This window comes from Hipposideros armiger, unplaced genomic scaffold, assembly GCF_001890085.2.
Source record: "Hipposideros armiger isolate ML-2016 unplaced genomic scaffold, ASM189008v1 scaffold_332, whole genome shotgun sequence".
NCBI classification, from domain to species: Eukaryota; Metazoa; Chordata; class Mammalia; order Chiroptera; family Hipposideridae; genus Hipposideros; species Hipposideros armiger.
The window spans coordinates 1,909,506-1,921,600 of record NW_017731682.1 but is presented as its reverse complement, the minus strand read 5'-3'; the positions used below and the strand labels follow the sequence as shown (position 1 = coordinate 1,921,600).

The following is a 12,095-nucleotide window of genomic DNA, read 5'->3' as shown; positions in this document are numbered from 1 at the left end:
CATACAGATGGCCAACAGGCATATGAAAAAATGTTCAACCTCACTAATCATTAGAGAAATGCAAATAAAAACCACAATGAGATACCACCTCACTCCGGTCAGAAGGGCTATCATCAATAAATTTCAACAAACAACAAGTGCTGGCAAGGCTGTGGAGAAAATGGAACGCTTGTGCACAGTTGGTGGGACTGCAGATTGGTGTAGCCATTATGGAAATCAGTATAGAGGTATCTCAGAAAACTAGAAATGAAACTACCATATGACCCAGCAATTCCACTCTTGGGTATCTATTCAGAGAAACCCAAGACACTAATTCGAAAAAAATATATGTACCCCTATGTTTATTGCAGCGCTATTTACAATAGCCAAGACTTGGAAACAACTAAAATGCCCATCGGTAGATGACTGGATTAAGAAACTATAATACATTTATACAATGGAGTATTACTCCGCTATAAAGAAGAATGAAATCATACCATTTACAATGATATGGATGGACCTAGAAACTATTATGTTAAGTGAAATAAATTAGATGGAGAAAGACAAATACCATATGATCTCACTCATATGTGGAATCTAAGAAACTGAATGAACGAGCAAATTAAACAGAAATAGTCTCAGAGAATTAGAGGAAAAACTGAGGGTTGCTAGTTGCAAGGGGGATGGGGATGAGGGAGGAGAAGGGATTGGACAGCATAAATGGGTAGCTACAGTATTGCCACAGGGATATGAAAGACAGTTTGGGGAATATAATTAATGGTGTTGTGAATATTTTGTGGGGTGTCAGATGGTCATGTGTCTTTTTAGGGAGGCCGCTTCATGGATGGGGTAGAGGCTTGATCACTGCATTGTTCACCTGAAGCTGATATTATATAATATTGTATGTCAACTCTAATTGAATATATATATATTCAATATATATATTCACGGGATGTGGAGTAGTGTGGGAGTGGAGTCAATGGAATTGTAATAGATATGTATGATATCAGGGTGGGGGGAGTGGGGCAGTGGATTGGGGGATGGGAGTTGTCACTTTAAAGGGTCAAAAGTATAATTAATAATGTAAATATTTTGTAGGGTGTCAGATGGTCACATGTCTTGTTAGGGAGACCACTTCATGAATGGGGTAGAAGCTTGATCACTGCACTGTATACCTGAAGCTGATGTTGTATAATATTGTATGTCAACTCTAATTGAATATATATATTGTCATGGGATGTGGAGTCTAGTATGGGAGTGGAGTCAATGGAATTGTAATAGATAGGTATGATATGGGGGGGAGTGGGGTGGCAGATTGGGGAAAGGGGTTTTCACTTTGAGGGGTGAAAAGTATAATTATTGCACTGTGTTGTATACACCTGAAATTAATCTTAAAAATTAAATTAAATTTAATTTAAAAAAATCAAACTTGATAAAAGTCAAAAGAAGAGACTATTAAATCAAGTTCAGAAAAAATTGTGCAAATGTACTCTACGTCTGCTTTATGGATTCTAGCTTGAAGAAAGTATAAAACCTAAAGAACCCCAAACTTTAGAATGGCTATGTTTTCTAAAGTGCAGACTCCTGGGCACTCCCCCAGAAATTTAGATTTGATATGTTGAGGGTCAGGCCCTGGAAGCTATAATTTTTCAGAGGCCACAAGTGATTCTGGTCTAGCTAGTTTTATTAGATTTGGGACCCAATGCTCTTAGGTAATTCCAAATCCACAGAATATGAGAGCTTCTAAAGCAGCGGTTCTCAACCTTTCACAGGGGTCGCCTAAGACCATCGGAAAACACATATTTTCGATGGTCTTAGGAACCAAGACACCGCTCCTCTATCCGTCTCCAGGCCCACATGCAGATACACCCACATATGAGTACCCGGCGACCCCTGTGAAAGGGTTCGACCCCCAAAGGGGTCGCGACCCACAGGTTGAGAACCGCTGTTCTAAAGGATTCATGTAGTATTTGAGTCCAACCATCTCATTTATAGATGAGGAAAGTTAGACCCAGAGAAGTGAAGCACCTTGTTCGAAATCTACATGAGCAATTATTATGGCTGAGCCCAGCCTAGAACCCAGGTGACCCCATGGGTGAAGTATTTGTTTCAGCAAGGGAAATAAATCACAATAGGAAAATTCAGACAAAGAGATAGGAACGCGGCCTACCTTTCTGATGTTCATAACAGCTCAATCCGAAGTCAATAACTTTAACAGAGACTTGGCCTTTCTGGTATAACACTATATTCTCCTAGAGAGAAGAAGGAGGACATATGTCCCATTTTAATAATGTTGTGCTAGGCTCTCTATTGACCTAAATGTCTGCCAGTCTCCATGACCCAGTCCAAAACCCACGGAGGTCTCATGGAGGACTCCTCCTACATCTTCTCCAAATCCTACTCTTCTTCCCTTCCTCTGACTTCCCATTTGACTTGTGGTCTGTATCTCTTATTTGGATCCAGTATTTGCTGCTTTGCAGTATTTCTTTTACGTATATTTTGCCTCTTTCCCCATATAGATTGTGAGTTTATTTTTATCTCCTTGGCATCGGGTCCTATGCCTTGCTTACATAAGACCTTAAACATATCACTAACAGAATCTGATTTTTCCATTAAGTGGCCCACCAACATACTGCTGTGACAGTAGAGGACAAAAAAGGGAGGGTGGGGCAATGATTTGATTGGAATTTGTAGTTTTCATGCTGAATGTGGGGAAATGTGAAACCAGGCATTCCAGTAGCATCATGGAGAAGGAGGCAGAGGTCCTGGGCTCTCCTCCCAGGATGTGTGTATACTACCTAAGGCTGGAAGATTAAAGTCCTAATCTTGTTTTCAAGGATCTGAATATAAGATGAACTGATTATCATGAATATTAAATGAATTTATTGCTTTCTGAGTCCCTTAACATTCTAGATATGGCATAGCAGGCCTGCACTGAAACCTCTGGCACCATAAACTAAGAAAGTACAAATTTAGTCCACAGTACCTTTTCTAAAGGGTATTTGTGTTAACTGAAACAGCATGATCAGCAAGTCTTTAAAAAGCAAGAATTTCTAGTGGTCTCTAGCCTAGTGGAAACGCTCCTTAATTAGATTGGACTGGCCTTCCCGTGTCATTGGCAGAAATCACTCTATAGAGGGGATGAATGTACCAGGCCATCACAGCTTGTTGATGCTAACCATTAAGTCCATAAGAATAACTCCAATTCTTGAATCCACACTCATCAAACATTCTCCTGGTTATGTGTAGACATCCCTATTGGGCACATATATTCCAATCTACTTGAGCTATTTCTCTAGGAACCTACTACCTGATATTTTGGCTACCAAGTGTCTTGTGAATGTTCTGGGTGAGCGTCAGTTCCCTAAGCCCGAAGACCATAGTCGTTGTGACCCTTTGGGGCTGCAACACTGAGGATTAGGAACTTGGATGTGGTGAGAATAAATCAATGTGTCACCATTCTGGTGAGGCTCCACCAGGCAGCCCTGAGGAAACATCTCTCTTGACAATCTTTAATTGTAAAAACATCTCACATTTACCCAATGATGAACAGTTGTTGTTGTTGTTTTTTATAAATAGCCATTTTGGGTGTGAGAAGAAAGGAATGAGGAAAAGTTAAGGAATGTTTATGTATCTGTGAGAGTTAGGTTGTTTTTGGAACCAGCTCCTGATCCTGTATCTTCACACTTTTATACCTTTTCTCTAGCTACTGCTCTGTATTCCTCACATTTGCAATCAATTAACTCATTAACAAGCATTTATGTACCTATTGCCTACTATTACTATTGTCAGATACCATGTTAGGTCCTGGGAATAAAATGGTGAGAAGGCATGGTTGCGGACCTTGGGGGTGCTTGCAGTTCAGGGGGGTTACAAATAAAGAAACAATTCCTACAGAAAGCAACCAATGCAGTAATACAGCTGAGTATAGAATACTAGGAGGACATGAGAGAAGGGGACATCCATCTGGAGTAGAAGAAGTAGTCAGAGATTTGCTGCCCCCGAGGACCAACTCAGAGTAGAGTGGATGTAGTGAAGACGTAGCAGAGCAGTGATCAGCTCCCTACAGGACACCCGTCTCGGCACACCCTAAACTACACCTTCCATAGGAAAGCCCGTAGACCTTCCTGTCCCTGTGTGCCTCAGTGACACCACATGCCTCTCCCTTGTCCCCATACCCATTCCGGGGTCTTCACTGCATCTCACTTCCTTTACATGACCTATGACTGCTTATTTTCCACCCTGGAGCCCTGACCATGATGCTACCTAGTCACCACTGGGGAGTGGAATGGGACACCCAGTTTCTGGGGGTGGGAACCAGCTCCCCTGGCAGGACAGAGGTGGTACTCACAGGCTTGAGATCGCAGTGAATGATTTTCTCTACATAGAGCATTTGCAAACACTTCAACACAGAGAGGGTAAAGCGCCGAACAATTGCCAGACTGAAGCCTTGAAATTTACTATTTTTCATTAACTCATACAAGTTGATTCTGGGAAAGAGAGAAAGTGACGTGTATCATTGTAAACACATAATGCTGAGTTTGAACCTGCAAACAATCCCGTACCAGCTGGTTTCCCGCTGGCAGTAGGCGAGCGTCAGGCCAGCTGGCAGGGCTTTCGTTGCCTATAAACTCAGCTTTCCCATGGATTCAGGGTGGCTCCAGGGGGACACTCAGCTATGCTGGCCTCTCAGATGTCCCCTCACTTCTTATGTGTAATCATTTAATCATTTTGTTACACTCTGGGTGTTAAGAGGTTGGAACAAACCTCTAAAACATTCATAGTTCTTCAGGCCCTTGGGAGAGATCCAGAAAGTCCACCAGTCACTCAGCCCAGCAGCCACTCCTTCCCGGGCCTAGTAGGCTGTCTACAGATGTCAGGCTCCTGACAGGTAAGGGAACCAGAGAGTGGGCAGATGGGGGCTGAGGCAAAACAGAGACGCCCTCCCCTGTCTATAGCAAGCCTGACTGCGTGGTCCCATCTGTCGCTTTGCAGGAACGAGGACCCGCTCTTGCCAGATTATTCGAAATTTTCTAGACAAGCAGAACCTACAATATTATATAAAAACTTGCCATATTATATGAAACTTGCTGACTTACAAGAGTTGGAAACTAATGCCAAGGCTTTTTAACAAGAAAAACTTATTTGTGAGCTGCCAGCTTATAACCTCTGTATGAACTGTAAGGTGGGGAGAGGAGGGAAAGGACACGACCCAGAAACGACTCTGCATCAGCCTCTTCCTTGTTTCTCCTAATATGCTGTCTCTAAGCTTTATCTAACGCTGCCTTATTTAGGAAGCCATTCATTCTCGAGGAGCACATGGAGATGTGAGACTTGGCACTGGCCTCTTCCTGACCAGCTGTGTGTCTCTGGGCAGCTGCCCAACTTCTCTGGGCTTTGGCTTCTCCCAACACACACCTGCTCCTCCTGACCTCTCAGAGCTCTGTTAAGTACTAGATACCAACTGTGCTTTTGATTAATGGCCAATAAAGGCAGCCTGGGTTGTCCATTTTGCCACAAGGAAGATAACACACCTCTGCATATTGGGAAGTGGACATTTTGTAATCATCAGAGATGGGGAGGAAAGTGTCAGCTTCACTCCTGATTCAAATTTAGCCAGTTCCTAGAATTTCACCATCAGCGATGGTGTCCTGGGAACACCAAGCTACCAGCTCAGTGAAGCCAGTAACACTGGGCCTCTGAGAGCTCACCTCTAATTATTCTCCCTTGCTAAATGTATTTTGGGTTTCTGGTTTTATTTAAATTGCATCAGATGGTCTTCTTGGAGAGAAAAGTAATCAACTTATCAGCGTTTCCTTCCAATTAGCACACTCTTTCAGCTCCAATCTTCAACCAGGTGATGCCAATCTATTTCAGTCAGGTTCTTACCAAAAAATCTGTTCCCGCCCGTATTTGCACAAAATCAAAACTCATTCCCCACTCTGAGCAGTCGGCAGTCTGCTCCCTTGGGTTCCAACCTCTGCACCACAGGAGGTATAGCCAGTGAGTGTGGACATGGTAGTAAATATTTTCAAAATATTTCAGTTTTGCTCTTGAGGGCAGAGGGCTTGTTTGGGTTATGTCACCCAGTCCAGCAGCCAGCACCTGGGCAGCACATCCTGTGTATGCTGGCAGGTGACAGGCATGATGAGGGATGGGGTGAGATGGGCTGCTGCTTTTGGCCAAGCTTCCTCACTCCTGGGTTTTCTAGATAATTGAGTGAACATTCTAGTCATTAAATATTCATATCCAGAAAAATCTAGTGTTCTGAACTCAAAGGTTTTTTTTCTGTTGCCTTAAACAACTTTTAAAAAGAAAATGAATTAACAAGAAAGAGCTACTGACCCCAGGAGTTCAAAGGTGATGCAGAGGTGATTGCGGAAGTAGAAGAAGTCCTTCATGTGCACCACATTGTAGGTGTTGTCTTTGTCCTTCCTCCTGAGAGCTTCCAGGATCTTCAGCTCCACCAGGGCCTGGTGGTGAAATCTGAAGTGATTGGGGAGGGGAAGGGAGGGTGAGGCGTGGGGACAGGAGACATGGCGTCATATCATGCTGCAGCAGTAGCCCATTTTCTCAGCCCTTCCCCTTGACCTCAGCAAGGCAGAAAGCACTAAACACTCCCCACCATGGAATCAGATAGGTAGAGAAAGAGGAACAATCAGAGGAAGAGGCAGAGTCAGGAAGGGTTGGCATTATGAAGGGGCCAGAGTCGTGCAGGCCCGCCTGTAGAGCCTCTGCCATCCACCACACCTCTTCTTGTTCCTGATGATTTTCAAGGCCACCAACTCATTGTTTTTGTGATCCAAGCACTTGGCCACCTGTCCGAAGGACCCTTTCCCAATCATCTCCAGAACCTCGTAGCGGTAGGCAATGTGGTCATGTAGGACCTGCAGAAGCCAGGCAAAGAGTAAGGAGCAGAGCCATAGGCCCTGGGGCTTCTCTGACACTGGGGTCCCTGGATACCCATTCTCAGTTCGTGGGTAGAACTTTCACTGGGCACTAGGGCAACTCCCATCCTCAACTAATTGCTACTGCAGTGGTTACGTTGTTGCCTGGATTCCAGGCCAGCCATGTGGTGCCAAGGAAAGTCCCACCAGCTCTGTCCACATTAGGTGGTGCAAAGGACATGGGACAGTCTTTGGGAAGAGCAGCAGCTTCAGTTTGGAGGAAGTTCTGTTTCTGACCCATGAAGTGTCTCTGTCAATCAGAGAAGGCTTCATGTCTGGTCTTCTCTTCCTGGCCAGATCTGGTTCTCCTCTTGGCTTATCCAGATTTAATTCTATCTTGGAGTTAGAAGTACACAACTTAGACCTTTCTCAACTAAGAAAAGAAATATTTCCCAAGAGCCAGAATCATCCATGTCTCTCCATGTGCTGAGAATTAGGGAGTAGGTGTTTAGTCCAAGCAACAGGAAATTACCAATTAAAAAACTTTTCGGTGTGGCTTCAGACAAGCCACTTACCCATTCTGAGCTGTGGTGCTCTCATCTGTAACTGAAGGTTTTGGATAAGATGATCTCTAAGGCCTTCTAGCTCTGAGAATCTGTGATTCCTAGTGTTATACTCCTGAATTTGGGAGAGGTATTTGTGTACAAGTCCTTACGATGTGTTTCTGACTGTGTGGTGGGGATCTGTTCATATAGGAGGAATCAAGACCATGAATATGAACATGTACAACTTGATTGATATGTGGAAGTAGAGTACTCTACTTGTAAGGTCTGACAAGAGAATGCATGGGGAAAGAATGTTGGTGTAAAGGCACATGTGTCTCCCTAGCATTTGTACATATTTTCTACATGTCACCAGTTTGGGGGTGTCATAATTATTCACTCACATATCAACTTGAACATTGATGGTGGTCACTTGATGCCAAGAACCAGGCCATACTCATTTTTTATAGTTCCCTTTACATTTACAGAGTCTAGCAGATGCCCAAGCATATGATAGAGTCTCGATAAATATATTCAATGAACATATGCTGACAGAATAAATGTGAGAATGTAGTTGTGTTTCTTGTTTAGCAATTTGCTATGTACATTGTATATGTATGTGTGCACTGGAATGCAGTAAGGATGGAGGTTCCAAGCATACAGGAAGCACACATATCCCTGTCCCCTCACCAAAACATAGCTCTCTAAGATTTGAGACTGAAGAACTGAGTTCCAGTGAATTCACTTAAAGGTAGTGTGACATCCCTGGGGAATTTAGCAGAGACTCTAGGCCCAGGTTGGAGGTGGGGGGATTTGAGGATGTCAGGATGAATTGAAGCTAAGGTTTATATTAATGATTCTTAACAAAGGACCCATTAACAACCCCCCTTCCCTGCCCATCTGCTGAAATTTTGTATATGGGTGCCTTTTCTGGGATGAGAATTAGCTTTTATCAGATTCCCAAAGGGATCCTTGACATAAAAAAATGTTGACAACTAGAGCTCTAGATACAGGGTGTGTGCAAGAAACTCTAAATCCTTTCTTCTCAAAGTGGGGTCCAAAGACCAGTAGCATGGGTACCACCTGGAAGTTTTTTAGGAAGGCAAAATCTCTGGCTCCACCCCAGACCTGCTGGATAAGAATCTACATTTTTAACAAGATCCCCAGGTGATTTCTATGCATCGTAGCTTAAGAAACACAGTCTTAAATGCTATTAAAGCAGTCTGCTTCTTCTGTGAATCCACCCAAGGCCAACCCTCTCTCCCTAACCTAACCAAATTATGAGGAAATGTCTGGTGGAGGAAATTCCCACCAGCCCACCAGCCTAGTAGACTAGGCATCATTCATCTGGACATCCTCAGAAATGGAAATTGCTTCCTGAAGTGAAAGGGGCATCTTCCACTGTCCAGGTTTCATCTTCAGGCTGAGAAGAGACCCTGTCCTGGGAAGCCCCAGAGATACAGTCAGAAGAATAGAAGGGGTCACTGGTACCCATTTTTTGAAAACTGAAGGAAGTCAAGCTCCAGGGACTATGGTGGCTCAGGCTTTTTTTCTCCCCATCTGTGGATAAATGACATTTTTATAAAATAGGAAAAAAGGTCCGTTCATGGGCTTGTATGGAGGAGACAGAAACAGGGAATGCTGGGGAGATTGCATCTTATTCCATAGTCTGGCTTTTTCCAATAGGTCCAGGGCTGTGCAGCCTCTGGGGGTTTACCCAGGATACCTGTTACCCCAAATACTCTTGGAGAAAATCAGTATTTTCTTATTGGAGTAGTTTGTATATTAATTGAATGTTTTCCCATTTTTAAACATGGCATTTCTTTGGGTTACCACCTACTGGAATCATTTAGGATGCCTAGTCCCAGATATGTCAACACCAAATGCTACAAAACACCCCATACTTTCTTCCTTTCCAGACTATATTCTGTCCCCAAGCCCAAAGCCCCTGCAGTTTCCATGACCTACTCCTCCATCACCTTCATATAGGAGCCATGTTCGTCGTCAAAACTTGTCTTGCTGAATTTCTCAGGAGCCACTTGGAGCTTCTCAGCTTCGAGCCCTAGGAACCACAGCTCTGCATAGCCTAGGATTTCACTTTGCTCATAAGAAGACAGCTGGTTCTTAAAAAACCTTAGGGCCTCTGTGTGAAAAACACTGTAGTTGTCAGTTAAATTGAGTCAACATGGGGGGATCTGCCCAAGGTGCAGGTGATGGCAGCCCTTCCAGTTCATGAGCCAGTAAGCTCTTTCCTCAACTAGATGGCTTACTAAGTAAGGACTATGCATCCTGAGTCTCACAGGGTGGAAATGAAGCTCAGATAAATGTCAAGGTGTTGTACTCATTCCAACAACTCTGGAGGAAAACACAAAGGAAGGAAAAGGGAGAGGTCATCCCCCAAAGAGCTGTGGGTTGCAGCCGCATGGGTAAGAAATCCAGGAGTGAACTTAGTGTCAACAATTGTATGTAGAAAAGGCAGCAGTTGCCCGAGTTAATGTGGTTTTGGGCTACACAAATAGTCTATCCTGAGAGAATCTACAAACTACAATGCCTTCAGGGGCCAAGCAGATAACAAATGTGAATTTCAAGGCCCAGGAAGTAGTTCCAACTGAGCCAGTGAGTCCTCCAACTACAAGGAAAGGACGCATGTTAGCTCTTCGCTACACTGGCCAGGTCACATCAGGGGTCTGGTGTTTGCTCTAGGGGTGGATGGGGTGAGATTCAAACTTTAAGAGAGAGATGGATAAACTAGAGAGTGCTGAGAGGAAGGAAGCCAACATTGGGGAGCAGAAGGGGCACCATGTTATTTGACAAACTGCTGAAGAGTTGAAGAAGGAACTGCCAGGAGGAAAAAAGACTTAGTGGGGACAAGACTGTGTGTGTGCCTTCATACATATGAAGGGCTGCTATGTGTAAGCTGAATAAGACTGGTTCTTTGCCCAGAAGACAGAACCAAGACCTGAGAAAAGAAGGAGGCAGATATCAAGTCTGGAAAGGCAGAACTAAGTCAGAACTGAAATGATCTCCTAGTGGGCAGTTCCTGAGATTAAGGACAACCAATTTTAGGGCAATGAGAGAAGAGCTCCAAGCATCAGACAGTGTTGGCATATGGTGCCTGCTCAGTGGATTTTGTTGTTTTTTTCCTTTGAACCCTAGTAGGTTATGGATCTCTGAGCCTGTGAGGAGTCAGGCTCCTGGCCAAAACCCTATGTGTGAGCTTTCAGGCCTGACCATAGGCAATTACAAAGGCTTTACCTGGCGGGTCTCATGGGGGAAGCTGCCCTCCCCACAGCAGCCTGTGCACAGCCAGGGCACTATCTCGGAAGACTTGCAGTCAAGGACGCAGGGTTCACTGGCTGGCCATGCTCTTATACACACCTAACCCAGGAGCCTCCATTCAGAGTCCTCCTCAGGTACTTCTGCCAAGATCTCTTTATCAAGAGGAGGGAAACTTCAAGACATTTTCCCCAACTCTGATTCAGTACTCAGTACTTTTCCACTCCTAGCCCTTCCCCTTCCCTCTCCCCCCTCCTCCTTAAAAGACAACAGGGATCTGGTTAGGCTCCCAGGCAGTGAGATAGCCTTGCTTCTGAGACATCTGACCCTGGCCTGATGTCAGAACTTGGCGGGGGGAAATGGAACAGTGGGGAGTCAGTGCTTTCCCCCATTTAGCCTCCTGTTTATACTATCATGAGAAGTGATGAAAGGCTGGACTGTTGCTTTCATTTTAGCTCGTTGCCTTAATTGACTACTCCAGCATCTGGCACCTTAGCCTTCTCCAGTTCAGCTCAGCTCTTGATACCTGACTATCTATAACCACCCTCGCCACACCTTGCTGCTGCTCTGCAGGCATACCTTTCGCTGTCAGAGGCAACTTGTGCTTCCTTGGTGGTCTCTCCTTGGGCTTGGGATCTTGGGTGTTAGTGCTTGAAAGGAAAGGCACCTCTGAAGCCTTGAGCTCAGAGGTGGACATCTGGTTGTGAGCTTGAGTCTCCTGTCCAGGGAAAGAGACTTGCGATAAAGGACTCCTTAGCCTTCTCCTGGGGGTCCTAAACCGTTTATCTGCTGAAGAATAGCCACATCCAGCCAGACTCTATTCCTTCCTCTCCAGAGAAAAATGGTGATTATGAGACAGCAGGTTTTCTCAGTATTTATCTCAAAGAAAGTATCTGTTTGACTCTCATTATTCTCTGTACCCATGTACATTACAGTATGTAGTTGACAACCCCACTGACATCTTATGGGGACAGTATTTTACTGTTTCTCTTGGAAAGGACAATTCCTAACTAGATAATGACTTGCCCAAGGGCACAAACACTTAAACTCATGTGTGTATAATACCTCTTTAACTTGGCACTTTCTCACATTATCTCATTTGGTCCTTACACAAAAAAAGGAGGGAGCATTGCAGGCAAAAAAAAAAAAACCAAAAAAAAAAAAAAAACCAACCAACCTCCAGTGGGGTGGCAAAAACCACCAAAGTAATTTTGTATGCTTTTACCATTTACACAACAGACCCTTCATTTTCCTTTCCTCAGTGAATCCTCATGACAACCCTATAGAGAGCCTGTTCTGTAGATAAAAGAAAGTCAGTGACATTTGTTGAAGTTTACATTCATTGTAAAGAGTGAGAACAGGACCAGAACCCAACTCTTCATCTGATATGGTGCTTTTCCCACCATCCTGG

The 12,095-nt window shown here is 44.2% G+C and overlaps 1 protein-coding gene across 3 annotated transcripts in view; it reads right to left on the bottom strand.

Annotated features, from left to right (window-relative positions):
• DYRK4 (dual specificity tyrosine phosphorylation regulated kinase 4) overlaps window positions 1-12,095 on the bottom strand; it is a 55,472-nt gene that overhangs the window by 24,241 nt on the left and 19,136 nt on the right. The window contains exons 4-9 of one of the 3 annotated variants that reach the window (XM_019660960.1): window positions 11,264-11,402; window positions 9,388-9,551; window positions 6,730-6,866; window positions 6,325-6,465; window positions 4,331-4,469; window positions 2,150-2,231 (exon numbers count right to left, since the gene is read on the bottom strand). In XM_019660960.1, the coding sequence (XP_019516505.1) occupies window positions 2,150-2,231; window positions 4,331-4,469; window positions 6,325-6,465; window positions 6,730-6,866; window positions 9,388-9,551; window positions 11,264-11,402 (802 nt within the window). Of the gene's footprint in view, window positions 1-2,149; window positions 2,232-4,330; window positions 4,470-6,324; window positions 6,466-6,729; window positions 6,867-9,387; window positions 9,552-11,263; window positions 11,403-12,095 lie in introns of those variants that run through there. The other 2 variants (XM_019660958.1, XM_019660959.1) reach the window with 2 other exon arrangements.